The 16,537-nt window shown below is 44.0% G+C and overlaps 1 protein-coding gene across 1 annotated transcript in view; it reads right to left on the reverse strand.

Annotated features, from left to right (window-relative positions):
* Positions 1 to 390: 390 nt before the first annotated feature.
* Positions 391 to 16,537, reverse strand: part of Snx3 (sorting nexin 3) — a 35,596-nt gene continuing 19,449 nt past the window's right edge. Inside the window, exons 3-4 of the mRNA XM_076213223.1 lie at positions 12,346 to 12,470; positions 391 to 2,551 (exon numbers count right to left, since the gene is read on the reverse strand). Of these exons, the coding sequence (XP_076069338.1) occupies positions 2,446 to 2,551; positions 12,346 to 12,470 (231 nt within the window). The 3' untranslated portion in view covers positions 391 to 2,445. The remainder of the gene's footprint in view (positions 2,552 to 12,345; positions 12,471 to 16,537) is intronic.

Raw genomic sequence — 16,537 nt, forward strand, 5'->3', positions numbered from 1 at the left:
TCATCTGGTACCTGGAGTTTTGTTAGCATAGGTAAAGCATAGCAATGGTATACAGGATGCAGTACTGTTTATTTCAATTATCATATTTGCATTTAACACAAACTTGTTGAGCACTACGTTGTTCTAAGAGGTCAATAATTTAACACCTGTGTTAACCTGGGCACACTGGTGGCATAATCAGAAGTGTGCTGGCCTCACATTCCCTTAGTTGTGGGTTCAAATCCCACATTCCTCTCAGATTCCCAGCAGCGACTGTAACCTGCACCCAACAGTCCAAGCACACAAGGCGGCAAAGGTGACTGCTTCAACTGAAGCTACCTGCCTCCTGGTGTAGGTTTCTCACTACCTTCACCCAACCTACCATATTTTGGCATAATTAAACACAGAATGTAAGAGGCAAGACTTGTATTAAACATATACAGATTGGTACAGACATTGTATCACAATTTGCTCTCAGGATCAAAATGATATGAATGTCTAAATGAATTTGATTGAAAGTACACATTGTGACTTTTAATTCTAAATAATATACCTGTATATATATATATTTATGAAGGGCTTTTAGTCCCTATTTCCAAACCTGACAACTACCCATTTATGGAATTTGCATTTGGTCTTTTCATAAACTTGCATGGAATCAAGCTTATAATAAATGATAAAAGTCATCTGTACAGTACCCACACAAAAGAAAATGTACATTTCTTGAAGAGTCACTTGTGAAACAAATCATGACAATGAATTACCTATATCTTATTATGGTTTCCAGAAATATATTTTTCAGATTCTCAACAACAAATATCAATAAGAATAAAAATGTACAGTGATATTTTATGTGTTAAAGAGCTCTGATCTCGTCACAGCATCGCTTCAAATACCAAGTTCAAAACAAAAAATTGAAGCCAGTTTCTGGTTCTGAACTCGAATGGTACAATTGCAATAGATACAAGACCTCAATGTTAAGCTGGTGAGGGCACATATACAAAATAAGCTGTGCTGCTTCTTGCTCGCCCACACCAGCAAAGATACCCACAACTCCACTCAATCAGGGCAGAGCTCCTTGTCATCTTTCTCTCCTGTTCCATTTTCATTTTCAGGTTCCAACTCCCCATATATATAGTTATCATTTCTAGTTTCCACAGTGCCTTTCTGCCAGCATTCTTGTATATCTATTTTCTATTTTCCTTTTGTTATCCCTTCATTGCAGCTGCTTTCTAGAAAAGGATATCATCCAGTCCAAGTGATCACATCTTCCCCAAGTAAAGGACTCACAGCCAAGGCATGACAAGAACAGGAGAAGCAGTGGTCCTAACATGGGCATATAGACTTGGCTGGATGTGGACGAGTTTTTCGTTCAGCCAACCAGTAATATCAATGTGTGATTAAGTTCTTAATCACATTTATGTCACTGTGTTTACGGTGTGTACCTAGAGATGAGTTTCAGATCTGCAAGCCTGCACAGAGGTTTGCATATGTGGTTCTATATGTAGTTATGTATGCATGAGTGAGCCCATAAGAATGAGCACACACACTGCATGTGTGTAATGAGTGCATGTGTGATGTAAACACTTCACATTTTCATTGTTAAACAACTTGCTACAAATGTACAAGACGAGTGTAGTTTTGTCTGCAATTAAACATCCTCCATCCCTCACAATGCATGAATATACCTTTGCTATATAATGTTGGGAATCCCATTTTATCACTGGTGTCACAGGGTCACCATCTGGGAGGTAAGAAGCACAGTTCAAGAATTCAAGGTACAAGTGGAGGGTGCAAGGGTCTATGGCAGATGGCACATATGCCAAACCCATATGAATAATTAATATTAAACAGGCATGTCTAGTTGACATAATTCATCAGTTTGTCAAATACAAACTGTTAATTTAGAGGAATGCTGTCTAACTTTAAAAGGGACAAAAACAGGAACTGAACCAACATGGTTAAGTTGCAGTAACAAATTGGAGAGAAGGGAACAGAAAGAGTTGGGATGGAGAAAAAGTAAGAATGGGAGGATGTAGAAAATTAGTATAAGAGAGAGAATGGGGAAGGGGGGGAGAGAGAATGAGGGAAAAGAAAAAAGGGAGGGAGGGAGGGAGGGATGAAAGAGAGAGAAGGAATGAGAGAGAGAGAGATGGGGGAGGCGATCAGTAGGTTGGAATCATATTGATAAGGAAAGAGGAGCTTCCACTTTCTGTGTGTGTATACAAGCTCCATTTGACATAGGTTGCACACACACAGGTGAAATCAGAAAGGATAAAGTAGACAAATGGGACTGCAATACAGAAATTGCTAAAACTGTCATAACGGGTAGATACAATACGAAAAAGCATAGATGATTCAAGAGAAATGGGAAGCAAAAGCCAAATAAAAATACGCAGATAAAGGGAGTAGCCAGAGGTGGGAAGGGCAAGAGATGATAAGGTGGGCAAACAGGAATTGCAGGTTTCAAGTGTTGCGGATTTTCCCGGGGACATAGTTTTTGTCGATGACAGGTTCCTGAATGAACATGTGGAGGCACTTCTCATTCTGCGCTAACGGATGCCCTGCCACTCTGTAATAAAAGTAATTACCTATTAATCCTCTAATTTTCACATTTACCAATATTGTAAAAAATATCATTCTAATGATGCAACATAACAAATATGGCCTTTTATTCCCTTAATTTATCTAAAAGCCAACAATATTACTTAGGTCAACTTCAATAATGACTAAAGCTGATCCAATGTCAAAATTCAATGCAATCTCAGCTAACAGCTGCAGCAATGTACAATAAAGATAGAAAGCATTGTTATGGTTACCATTACCTATAATATAGCAGCCTATACTGGTAATGTGGGAGACTAAGATTTCTGGAACATAGGGTGAAACAGAACTGCCAACAGATTATTGCACCTAATTCCACTTGTCTATTTCATGTTGTGTACATTGCAATACTACTCCAGACCACTTGCAATCAGGAGACACAGTAGAATGAGCTGAGAAGGCACAAGTGAATAGAAATGAAAAGTGAGGAGGCATGTGGATGTGGAGGAGGAAAAGGACAGGGAAAAGGAGAAAGGGAAAGGATGGGAAGGGAGAACGGCGAGGGCAGGGAATTTACGGGAAAACTGAAAGAAAAAAGAAGGGGAGTAATGCAAGGGAAGAAAGGGAGAGGAATGGAAGGGAGGGGAGGGGGAGGAAGGGAAGGGAGGGGGAGGAAGGGAAGGGAGGGAGAGGAAGGGAAGGGAGGGGAGGGAAGGGGAGAAAGGGAAGGGAAGGGAAGGGAAAGGAGGGGAGGGGGAGGAAGGGAAGGGAGGGGAAGGGAAGGGAAAGGAGGGGGAGGAAGGGAAGGGAAGGGGAGGAAGGGAAGGGAAGGGAAGGGTAGGGAAGGAAAGGAAGGGAAGGGGAGGAAGGGAAGGGAAGGGAAGGGAAGGGAAGGGTAGGGAAGGGTAGGGAAGGAAAGGAAGGGAAGGGGAGGAAGGGAAGGGAAGGGCAAGTCAAAGAAGGACCAAGTTTGAGGGAGGGTGAAGGTTAGACAGAGGCCAAAGTCAAGTAAAATTCCCCAGGAATGTAAGTAATCACTTTTGCTTCAAAAACTGACGAGTCAAGGCGGGCATCCAAGTCAACAAGCCTACAATCCTCAAAATCAAATGTTACTTGTAACCTACTTGCTCATCTTCCCATTCAGTCTTCTCCAACATGTTGGTCATTGTTCTCTCTGTGCATTACAAAACCAACATCACATGCTACAGTTTCAACTTTGTACACTTTTCATGATCAAGTTAATTCTCTATGCAGCAGCATGAGCAAGGAGAAGGTGAAACCCTACTTCAAAGTCTGCTCAAGTCCTAAAGTTGGTCTGTTAGGCCACTTCCCACAGCATCTCCAGTTGTTCTACATAATATGGATATGCATGACCCTGCAACTGAATTTCAATCACTCACATGAAACAACTTTTGGCAATTTGAACAGTGGCAACAGTAAAATTAATCTTGATATTCAAGAATAAGTAACCCAATTTATCACTATGTAAATACCACTGAACTCAAATAATGAACAATATATCAAACCTGTAATACAAGACAATTTCACTTTAAGGTCAATACACATTCTTAAGTGCTGTAGGGACGATCTAGGACAGAATGACAACCTCAAATTACTCGAGATTTCTTGTAATATTTCCAGTCTGGTCTCAAGCTGAACAGAATTCTTAACTATGTAGAATTTGAAAAGACCCACTGGATTACTCAGTTACACTTTTTACAAGCATTATCAATCCAAAGTTGCACACCATTATTTCATGTGAGAATCAAAATATAATGTGCACTAGTAATCGGCAAAGCAAGGGAACAAAGATCCAAGAGGAACTGCTATTATTTCTAGCAGAGCATGACCATCACCCCAGGCTGGCAAAGACCGAGGTTTTGCTACATTTGGCAAGTACACTCGCCTCTACAATTGGCGAATTTTGCCCGGAGTGTAGTTCCTTTCAATGAGAGCATCTTTCATGAACATATGCACACTCTTCTCATTCTGAGCTAGTGGATGTCCAGCCACTCTGGGGAAAGGATGGTGTCAATCAAATTTCTGTGAACAAGAACAGACGGAAAGAAAAAAAAAAAGAAAAAAGGAAAAAGAAAGAAAAAAAAAATGATAATAATAATAATATAATAAAGTAAAAAAGAAAATGAAAAACTTGCAATCATAGCTGCAACTGATTATCAAGTTTGATCTTTTTACTTGCCATTGTTTTTCTGTAAACAACTTCATTTTAGACCATAAGGCATCCAGTCATGATACTTTGCTACTGCAGTCCATTGTAATATCAATAATGATGAGTGTTACCTCAAGTTTAAGTGCCAATCTCTCCTGCAACATCAAAGTCCTCCTGACATCCCCACCACCAGTCAAGGCTTCCATATCCTCCTCTACATTCAACAACTTGAAATGTTCCACCAATCCTCCTTTCACACCCTTCACTTCTATTAACAAATGGCCATCTGCTCCCTTTCTCCTCTTTCCTCACTTGCCTCTTTGCATTTCTAACATTTTCAAAATCATCAAACACCTGCTACACCTCACATCTGCTCTTCTATTCTCCTACACTGGTTTCCATCTTATTTCCAACCTTTTCACTCCAAATCTATTAAGTTTCCTTCTTTCTTCTTTGAAATGATTCCTCATACACATGCCTCTTTTTTTACCACTAACATCTTCATCCCTCTTATGCCTTTACTTTTTCGTTTAGGAATGTCCCCTGTAAGGATGCCTAGTCCCACTCCCCGTCCCTTTCTTCTCGCCTCTTACGATCCAAGTGGAAATACTTGGTGACACTATTCTTTCCCCCCACCACAGGGAATTCCCCCACAGCAGCAAGGGGTTGGGGGACAGCATAACGGAGGGACAGTCGTAGTATAAAAGTGTCATCATTTCTCTATGAAGATTTTTCCTCTATCATAGACAAAATGATGTGTAGCTCTGGTCCATAGGGGTGCCCCATATAGACCCTAAAGTATCAATTGCATGCTACTTTGCCACAATAACAAGCAGCCAATACCCCAGACATGAGGCCTTGCTGTGGATGTGCTGTGTCTGGCGACACTGCTTCTGACCCAGGGCAGTGGACAAGGTGCAGGGATGACCCGTATTCCAGGAGGTGCTAAGATAAGAGGGAGGGTGGAGGGGTGTGGAGTGTATTCAGGGATGGAATGGGTGGGAATGATTTTATGCCTTTTCCTTTTTGGCTACCTCCCTTGTAAGGGGGAAAAAGCCTTGGTATATGTATGTATCTTCATCCCATCATTCACTGCTCTTCTTCTATTCTCACCCATCCTCATCTCAAACACCACTTTGCCTCCTTGCAATTCGTCCATTTTTTCTCTACTCCCACTTCCCCTCTCTTTTTTTTTCACATCCCATACCTCTCCCAGTTTCACTTGGTATTCTTCCTCTTTCCCTTTCCACTCTACTCTTTCAGCACTGTCATACCCTAGTGTGAATTTGATATTATATTTTGTAATATTCTTTGTATACATATAAATTAGTCTGTAATATTTGTACATGTATAACTTACACTGGTATTATATTCATTTTCCTTTGAAATGTTATTAGTACATTATTGTGTAATGCTAAAAATGATGCATGTAGTGCTACAACATAGATACATAGAGATGAGAGAGCAGTTGAAGTGAAACATTCTGGACAGCCCTCCAGACTGCTTACGTGCTGAGATGCAGATATGAAGGAATGAGAGTGGATGGAGGTGCAACAGTGTGGACATCCATTCCCAGCCGGATGCCCCAATGTCCATCCCAGCTAGCAACAATTTGCTAGCTTTTCACCTGTGTTATTTCGTGACATCATGAGCGAAAGACTATATAAGAGGAGGAAAAGGACACACTCACCATTAGAAGATTTAGGCACCACCAAATTAGGACACATACTCCTGCCTGTTAGTCCCTACTGACTATCAATGGCCCAGCCTGAATGGAGTTGGCATGCCTGTCAGCCCCTTGCTGATTATCACCACCCCTGACAATGGGCACTTTTCAAGTAACTAAAGGTCCTAGTCATCATCATATATCAGCCCCTTACCAATTATCATTGCCCCTAGCAGTGGATGTTCTTCAAGTGACTAAAAGCCCTAGTCACACTTACATATCGGTCCCCCTGCCAATTATCATCTCCCCTGGTAGGGGACACTTCAAGTGACAAGCCCTAGTCACTGTCATATGTCGGCCTCTTGCCAATTATCATTGTCTCTGACACTGGACACTCTTCTGATGACTAAAAGCCTTAGTCATAGTCATATATCAGCCCTTGCCGATTATCGTCACCCCTGGTAGTGGAGGCTCTTCAAGTGAAAGGAGTTGTTGGGCTCCTGCCCTACTGAAGTGACCTACTCTCAAGAATAAATAGCATTCAATTGTTTGCCACTGTTTCCATGTCTCCTAATTAAATGTGTATTATTTCCATTATTATATAAAACTCGTGATTATATGTAATACTTTCTGTAGAGTAAATTTAGATTTTGTAATAAAATGCTTTCTATTGATAGAAGTATTTTCTTTCTTCTGATTTTAATAAAGAACTATATGGAATTATTGTTGTGGGTCAGTGATTAAATGAGGCGACCTTACTGTGGATGCGCTGCATTCTGCTGCATTGCTCCTGACTCAGGGCAGAAGGCAAGATGCAGAGATGACCCATCATCCAGAAGGAGCTAAGAAAAGAGGGATTATGTGGGGATGAAATGGGTGGCTACCTCCTTAGTAAGGGGGAAAAAGCCATTGGTATATGTATGTAAAGAATTCTCAACAGACCTACATGGAATATGCATCACAATTGTCTTGGCATTGTGAAAGATAGCTTAGGGCAATACAAGTCCATACTGGAACTATGAGAATTCATATTTCTAGAACAATTTAAAGCTCATGTGTCACCTTCAATTCTTCCAAGAGGAAAGAAACCCTTCCAGTCTAAATGAAGCTTCTCTTCTTATTTAGCAGATTCATATGCACTTGTTCATAAAAAGCCTGAGATGCCTAAAACTAATTATGAACCACGTCCTTCTCTAAGAGCGCACAACACTTCATCTAATGCACCCAGAGCAATCAAGTCATATGAAAGAATTTTGAAATCAATATAGATATGAACCAAATCAATCCCCTTATCCTAGATACAGTTCTCAGAATCATATTGTTATAAAATTGGTCATCACATCTCTGAATGTAAAAGACCATGTTCCCCTGCTCAATCACAACAAGTACTTCAAAAAATTCTCCAGGAACAATTAATCCAAAGCCTTCAGCTAGAACTGCACAAGCTAGTAAAACTAAAAATTATGGCAAGACCAAACCTAACCCCACATCCACAACTAAGATGGAGTCTTCAACTCCTATCCTATCACATTCCTTGCTATCTGTTACAGGACTTCACCCTCATTTTGAACCATTTGTCATGAATGATCCTAGTACAAAGCCAATACCTATCTCTGTCCTCAGAGACACAGAGGCCATACAAACTCTTATATTAGCTGACACTTTGCCAAATCTCTCAGTCATATATGAATCAAGATGTCATTATAGATACTGTTGCAGGGATCAGAAAACTTCCCTTACACAAGGTGTGCCTATGTTCTGATATCATCAAGGGAGAAGTTGTGGTTGCTGCTATTAAAGATATGCCAGTAGAAGGCATCCATCTATTATGTCAAATGATTCGGCTGGCAGTAAAGTAAGTCGCCAGTGGTCACCTAAGACCCAGTAATAGAAGACTCCTCCCTAGATGATCTTTTTATATAGCCAGTCTATGTGGTGACCCATTCTCAGAGAAAACAAGACACTGATTTAGAACATATGTGGTCCTCAAAAACATTCAACCATACTGATTCTCTGTTTAAGGACACAGAATCTCTTAACATTGACACTCACTCTGTAGAAAAAATGTCTTCTGTTCCTCAAGACTTGGAATCTCTAACATTGACACTCACTCTGCAGAAAACAGTTCTTCTGTTCCTCAAGACTCAGAATTTCTTAAGTGACACCCTCTTTATAGAAGACAGCTCTATTTTTCCTACTGAACATTCTTCTATTGGAAGAGTATCTAATGAATCTTTGACTAGTGCCCAAAAAAGAAGACCAGACTCTTTCATCTATCTGGGATCCATGTGTGTCCAAAGTTCAATCAGAGACTGTCTCAATGTTATTACCTTGATGAAGGTATTCTTATGTGCAAGCAGTTTGTGCCTAATGTCCCTATGGATCAATCATGGCAAACTAAAAGTCAGATTGTTGTCCCCTTTAACATGTGGCCACAAATACTTTATATGGCCCATGACACTCCTTTGGCCATTAACCAAGGAGTCTGAAAGACTTTGGCACATATCCTGAAACATTTCTATTGTCCTCTCACCAGGGAAGTGGTTTCCCACTATTGTAAAGTTTGTCCTACATGTCAAAAAGTAGGCAAGCCCAATCAATCAATCAATCCCCAAGGTACCCTTAAAACCTATCCTTGCTCTAGAAGAACCTTTCTCAAAGATATTGTTTAACTGTAGGTCCTTTACCACCCCTTCTAAGAAAGGAAACAAATTCCTCCTTATAATTCTTGGTTTAATCACATGTCTCATGGAAGTTATTCCTCTTAAGAACATTAGAGCCAACACCATTATTAAAGAGCTATTGAAATACTTCTCTCCAGCAGGTTTTCCTAGAGAAACGCAGAGCAATCAGGACTAATTTTACATCTTCTAATTTCAAAGCCTCTCTTAAAGAACTAGGAATACAACAAACAGTGTCTCTGCCTTACTACCCATAATCTCAAGGTGCTCCAGAACGATTTCATGGAACAGTAAAATTCAGGTTAAGAACTTCAACCCGAGAAAGTACAAGTTTTCTCCAGCTGAACTCGTATTTGAGAAATAAGAAGAAGGGAGAAGGCTGGAGATGGGGATGAGTGGTGAGTGGCTGTGTAGAGATGATACAGTTATGCAAAGGGAAGGGAGGGGCGGGGGTTGCTCATGCTAGAATGATATTTTGATGCAGCCTGAAGGGATTTCTCCCCCATCTTCTCTTGTTCTACATGAGGGGATGGAGAGGGGGAGTCACCAATTAAGTGAAGCAGCCTTGCTGTGAATGTACTGTGTCTTGCCACATTGCTTCTGAAACAGCACTGTGGGCAGGATAGAGGGATGACCCGTCATCCATGAGGAGCTAAGGCGGAAAGGGAGGAAAGTGTGGTGGAGGGGAGTGAAAAGGGTAGGAGTAGGTACATGCCTCCAGGAACAATTATAAGGGGGGAAAAGCTCTTGGTTATATAGATAAATAGAACTCCTATTTTGGACAAGCGGCAAGAGGTTTCCTTAACCCCTTGAATACAATGATGCCTACGTAGGCATCATGTGGCATGAGTGAGTATACGAGGAAGGATGCCAGCATTGGCTTCTTCCTGATTATATTTTGTAGTTGTAGCCGAGTGACCCCCATCATCTGTTAAGAGGCTTGATTGCATTTTCTGTGGTTACAAACATTCTGGGTGAAAGAAAACAAGTATAACATCTGTAACTTTATATTTTATAATGTGCATATTGTGATGCATCATTGTACATCATGCAGCTAATGTGCGTGCAAAAATTTGACTCATATTGAAGAGGTTAAGATGCTAAAAGAAAAATGATTGAATCCAGAAAATCCTATACAGGTTAATCTTTATGTTGAAAGAATGTTAGGAAGTTGAAACAAGCTTGGAACTTAACTAGAGAACATTTTAAACAAGCTCAATCCATGATGAAATATAATTATGATAAAAAGTCTTAAGTTAGAAACTTCAAAATAGGAGATGAGATCCTTCTGTATTTGCCTTTGCAAGGAGACTCGCTCCAAGCAAAATATCAAGGTCCCTACATGATTGTAGAAAGAAAAGATGACAAATTATATACACCCCAGACAGAAGAAAGACAAAGATTTTGCCATGTAAACTCCCTTAAAAAGTATAACTCAAGAAATGCTGTGCAAACTAGCATTATGAAAGATGACCCAAATGATCAAAACTTGCCTTGCCCAGAACTGTCATTACAAATTTCTTAGTTCTGAAAGGGATATTACGAAAGTTGAAAAAGATTAAAAACTGGCCCACTTTAAAGATAAATGTCAAGATGACTTGGTAAGTCTAATTCATTCACACTCTTTACTAACTTCTGACATTCCAAGACAAACCTCCACTGTAGATCATAAAATAGTTATTGAAAGTCGCTCATACAGACTCAATAATGAGAAAAGGGATATCTGCTTGTTTATTAGTTCCCAAAACAGGTAGTAAATTCAGATTAGGGGTGTATTACCAAAAACTGAATGGTATCACCAAGGCCGCTGCCTACCCTCTCCCATGCATAGATCAACTCATAGATGACATGGGATCTGCTCGGTTTGTCACCACCCTAGATCTCTTGAAAGGTCATCATCAAATACCTATGCATCCTGAAGATCACGAAAAAACAGCTATTGTTACTCCTGGTTTGTGCCAGTTCAAAGTCCTTCTTTTTGGCTTTAGACATATCCCTGCTACTTTCCAAAGAATGATAAATATTCAATTTGCCTGGAGTAAATTCATATTTCGATGATACATCTACAGTAAAACTTGGGAACAACATATAAAACCTTTAAGGGAGCTGACAAAGCTAAGTTCACCATTACTCTAATCTAGAGAAGTGTAACGTTGGTCATGCACAAGTCTCAAATCAGGATTTAAAGTGGGAAAGTCTGAAGTCAAACCTTTGAAAGCTAAAGTATGAACAGGAAGGATACAAGAAGATTACTAGGAATGGTTGAATATTAAAGAAAGTTTTGTCCAAATTTCTAAGGTTTAGCTTAGACACCTTAACTTACGCTCTGGAAAGACGCAGAGTGCGGAACGATCTAATAGGTGTTCAAGTGGATCAAAGGCTTTAACAAGGGTGACACAAACAAGGTCATCATATTAAGACAACAGGGCACAACTCGCAACTGGACAAATTTAAATCTAAGAAGGAAATAGGAAAGAATTGGTTTACTAATAGGGTGGTCAATGAATGGAATAGACTTAGTAACCATGTAGTGAGCACTGAAACTATCAGTTGTTTTAAGAAATGGTTAGACAACTTTATGGATGGGGAACTGCCTAGTGTAGGCCTTATGGTCTCTTGCACTCTCCTTCGTTCTTATTATGTTCATTAACAGAATTACTATGGAAAGAAAAGTTTGACAGGACTGAAAGGTGTCAGAATACTTTTGAGCAACTAAAGTTACTTTTGATGTGTGATCTGGTCTTAAAGAGTCCTGATTTTCAACCTTTTCATTATTTTTCTCTATTTCACATCCACTTTATCTTTCCACCAGACAATAACCAGACAAATCTCTACTCTCCCATAAACACATTCATGTCCAGAATTCTTTCCATCCTCCTTTTAGCTACCACTTCATAATCCATCATTGCCCTTTCAACTACCTTGGCCCATATATCTTTACATACATCTTATTGGGTTCATTATCAATTCATGCTTTATCCTGTTTTATTCCTTCCTGACACACATACTTCCTTTATACTATCCACTGGCTCATCTATTCTATTATTCAGATCCCCTGACACCACATTCCTTTCAAAACTCTCCACTATCAAAGCCACATGAAAAAAAAAAAAAAAAAAAAAGATGGAAAAATATTCACTTTCAAGAGAGCACTAATAATACAAGATACTATACTGAATCAAGTAAGAAAACAACTTACAAATGGGTCCGAAGAACAAGAAGCTACAGAAGTTTCAGGACTACCTTTATCACACAATGTGACTTAAAAAAGAAATAGGATCAAATACTTATAAATCTATTCTTACTTGTTGATGAAGACTTCCAAGCCTTTACGTCGATCCTCAATGAATTCTTCCTCAAAAATGCCATCATCTCCTCGGAAAGGCAACTGCCGTTTTAGTGCCTTGCCAGGTAACGGAGGAACCACAATCTGTAACCAAAATCCATCCTAAAGTGGCACTCTTCATTTAAAGTTTAAAATTAAAAATTGTTCACTGACAGCAAACATACAAATATGGTGAATATTGGTGATGCATATACACACCAAGGGCTCTTTCCCCCTTACAAGGGAGGTAGCCAAATTCAAAAGGCATAATTCCACTCCTATCCACCACCCCTCCCTCCTCCTCATCTTGGCTCCTCATGGACGACAGGTCATCTCTGCATCTTGCCCATCACCCTGGGTCAGAAACAATACAGCAAGATACAGCATATCTACAGCAAGGCTGCTTCATTTAATCAGTGACCTCCCCTCTCAGTCCCCTCAAGCAGAAACATTGAAGATAGGGAGAAATCCCTTTGGTCTGTGTCAAAATATCATTCACACATAACCACTCTCTAAAACCCCCACCCTCCACTCTCTTCCATTCATCACAGTATCACCCATAAACAGCCATTCTCTATTCACCCATATCTTCTGCCTTCTCCCTTCCTGCCTCAACAGACACCCCCCTGTTTCTCAACCCCCCTTTTACCCCATCTATCCATCTCATCCTCAATCGCCCCCCTCATGTCTATTTCATCCACCTATGCCTTCCACAATTCTTTTACTAATATTTCTTCACTCATTCTTTCCATGCATCTAAACCATATCAATACTCTTTCATTGACCCTATTTCCCATCTCATTTTCCATCCCTGCTCTCCTCCTCACCTCATTTCTCACTCTATTCAACTTAGTAACCCTTACCATACTTAGATATTTCATCTCAAACACATTTAAACTCTTCTTGTCTTATGTTCCATGTCTCTAACCCATACAATGCTGTCAGCACTGTATAATTATGATAATAAAATAAACAAGTACAGAAAATCATAAAATGTTAACATGCTATAATATGTCAACTTACTCCTGTAAAACATGCCTACACAAACAACATATATTTCTTAATGAAACTGTTATAAATTCTCCAAGGGTATCCACAAGTGTACATTAATCAAACTAGACAAATCCTTACAATTAACAGATAAGTGTGTGTGTGTGTGTGTGTGTGTGTGTGTGTGTGTGTGTGTGTGTGTGTGTGTGTGTGTGTGCGCGTGTGTGTGTATGTATGTGTGTGTGTGAGGGGGCGTGCGTGTGTGTGTATGTATGTGTGTGTGTGAGGGGGCGTGTGTGTGTGTGTGTGAGAGGGCGTGTGTGTGTGTGAGAGGGCGTGTGTGTGTGTGTGTGAGAGGGCGTGTGTGTGTGTGAGAGGGCGTGTGTGTGTGTGTGTGAGGGGGCGTGTGTGTGTGAGGGGGCGTGTGTGTGTGTGTGTGAGGGGGCGTGTGTGTGTGTGAGGGGGCGTGTGTGTGTGTGTGTGAGGGGGCGTGTGTGTGTGTGTGTGTGAGAGGGCGTGTGTGTGTGTGAGGGGGCGTGTGTGTGTGAGGGGGCGTGTGTGTGTGAGGGGGCGTGTGTGTGTGTGAGGGGGCGTGTGTGTGTGAGGGGGCGTGTGTGTGTGTGTGAGGGGGCGTGTGTGTGTGAGGGGGCGTGTGTGTGTGTGTGTGAGTGGGGGAGAGTGTGTGTGTGTGTGAGGGGGGGTGTGTGTGTGTGTGTGTGGGAGGGTGTGTGTGTGTGTGTGTGTGTGTGTGGGGGCGTGTGTGTGTGTGTGTGTGTGTGCGTGTGTGTGTGTGTGTGAGGGGGCGTGTGTGTGTGTGTGAGGGGGCGTGTGTGTGTGTGTGTGAGGGGGCGTGTGTGTGTGTGTGTGAGGGGGCGTGTGTGTGTGTGTGTGAGGGGGCGTGTGTGTGTGTGTGTGAGGGGGCGTGTGTGTGTGTGTGTGAGGGGGCGTGTGTGTGTGTGTGTGAGGGGGCGTGTGTGTGTGTGTGTGTGTGTGTGTGTGTGTGTGTGTGTGTGTGTGTGTGTGTGTGAGGGGGCGTGTGTATGTGAGGGGGCGTGTGTATGTGAGGGGGCGTGTGTGTGTGAGGGGGCGTGTGTGTGTGAGGGGGCGTGTGTGTGTGTGTGTGAGGGGGCGTGTGTGTGTGTGTGAGGGGGCGTGTGTGTGTGTGTGAGGGGGCGTGTGTGTGTGTGTGAGGGGGCGTGTGTGTGTGTGAGGGGGAGTGTGTGTGTGTGTGAGGGGGAGTGTGTGTGAGGGGGCGTGTGTGTGAGGGGGCGTGTGTGTGTGTGTGTGTGAGGGGGCGTGTGTGTCTGTGTGTGAGAGGGGGCGTGTGTGTCTGTGTGTGAGAGGGGGAAAGCGTGTCTGTGTGTGAGAGGGGGCGTAAGTGTCTGTGTGTGAGGGGGCGTGCGTGTCTGTGTGTGAGTGGGCGTGCGTGTCTGTGTGTGAGAGGGGGCGTGTGTGTCTGTGTGTGAGAGGGGGCGTGTGTGTCTGTGTGTGAGAGGGGGCGTGTGTGTCTGTGTGTGAGACGGGGCGTGCGTGTCTGTGTGTGAGAGGGGGCGTGTGTGTCTGTGTGTGTGAGAGGGGGCGTGTGTGTCTGTGTGTGAGAGGGGGCGTGTGTGTCTGTGTGTGAGAGGGGGCGTGTGTGTCTGTGTGTGAGAGGGGGCGTGTGTGTCTGTGTGTGAGAGGGGGCGTGTGTGTCTGTGTGAGAGGGGGCGTGTGTGTGTGAGAGGGGACGTGTGTGTCTGTGTGTGAGAGGGGGCGTGTGTGTCTGTGTGTGAGAGGGGGCGTGTGTGTCTGTGTGTGAGAGGGGGCGTGTGTGTCTGTGTGTGAGAGGGGGCGTGTGTGAGAGGGGGCGTGCGTGTGTGTGTGGGAGAGGGGGCGTGTGTGAGAGGGGGCGTGTGTGTCTGTGTGTGAGAGGGGGCGTGTGTGTCTGTGTGTGAGAGGGGGCGTGTGTGTCTGTGTGTGAGAGGGGGCGTGTGTGTCTGTGTGTGAGAGGGGGCGTGTGTGTCTGTGTGTGAGAGGGGGCGTGTGTGTCTGTGTGTGAGAGGGGGCGTGTGTGTGTGTGTGAGAGGGGGCGTGTGTGTCTGTGTGAGAGGGGGCGTGTGTGTCTGTGTGTGAGAGGGGGCGTGCGTGTCTATGTATGAGAGGGGGCGTGTGTGTGTGTGTGAGAGAGAGGGAGGGCGCGTGTGTGTCTGTGTGAGAGAGAGGGCGCGTGTGTGTCTGTGTGAGAGAGAGGGCGCGTGCGTGTCTGTGTGTGAGAGGGGGCGTGCGTGTCTGTGTGTGAGAGGGGGCGTGCGTGTCTGTGTGTGAGAGGGGGCGTGCGTGTCTGTGTGTGAGAGGGGGCGTGCGTGTCTGTGTGTGAGAGGGGGCGTGCGTGTCTGTGTGTGAGAGGGGGCGTGCGTGTCTGTGTGTGAGAGGGGGCGTGCGTGTCTGTGTGTGAGAGGGGGCGTGCGTGTCTGTGTGTGAGAGGGGGCGTGCGTGTCTGTGTGTGAGAGGGGGCGTGCGTGTCTGTGTGTGAGAGGGGGCGTGCGTGCCTGCGTGTGAGAGGGGGCGTGCGTGTCTGTGTGTGAGAGGGGGCGTGCGTGTCTGTGTGTGAGAGGGGGCGTGTGTGTCTGTGTGTGAGAGGGGGCGTGTGTGTCTGTGTGTGAGAGGGGGCGTGAGTGCCTGGGTGTGAGAGGGGCGTGCGTGTCTGTGTGTGAGAGGGGGCGTGCGTGTCTGTGTGTGAGAGGGGGCGTGAGTGTCTGTGTGTGAGAGGGGGCGTGTGTGTCTGTGTGTGAGAGGGGGCGTGTGTGTCTGTGTGAGAGGGGGCGTGTGTGTCTGTGTGTGTCTGTGTGTGAGAGGGGGCGTGTGTGTCTGTGTGTGAGAGGGGGCGTGTGTGTCTGTGTGTGAGAGGGGGCGTGTGTGTCTGTGTGTGAGAGGGGGCGTGTGTGTGTGAGAGAGGGGGCGTGTGTGTCTGTGTGTGAGAGGGGGCGGGTATGCGTGAGAGGGGGCGGGTATGTGTGAGGGGGTCGTGTGGGGGAGGGGGCGTGTGAGGGAGAGGGGCGTGTGAGGGAGAGGGGCGTGTGAAGGGGAGGGGCGTGTGAAGGGGAGGGGGGCGTGTGGGGGGAGGGGGCGTGTGGGGGGGAGGGGGGCGTGTGGGGTGGAGGGGGCGTGCGCGCGTGGGTGGGAGGAGGGGGACGTGTGGGGTG

The sequence above is a fragment of the Oratosquilla oratoria genome, chromosome 31, assembly GCF_046742065.1.
Source record: "Oratosquilla oratoria isolate Oo_2021 chromosome 31, ASM4674206v1, whole genome shotgun sequence".
In the NCBI taxonomy this organism is placed as follows: domain Eukaryota; kingdom Metazoa; phylum Arthropoda; class Malacostraca; order Stomatopoda; family Squillidae; genus Oratosquilla; species Oratosquilla oratoria.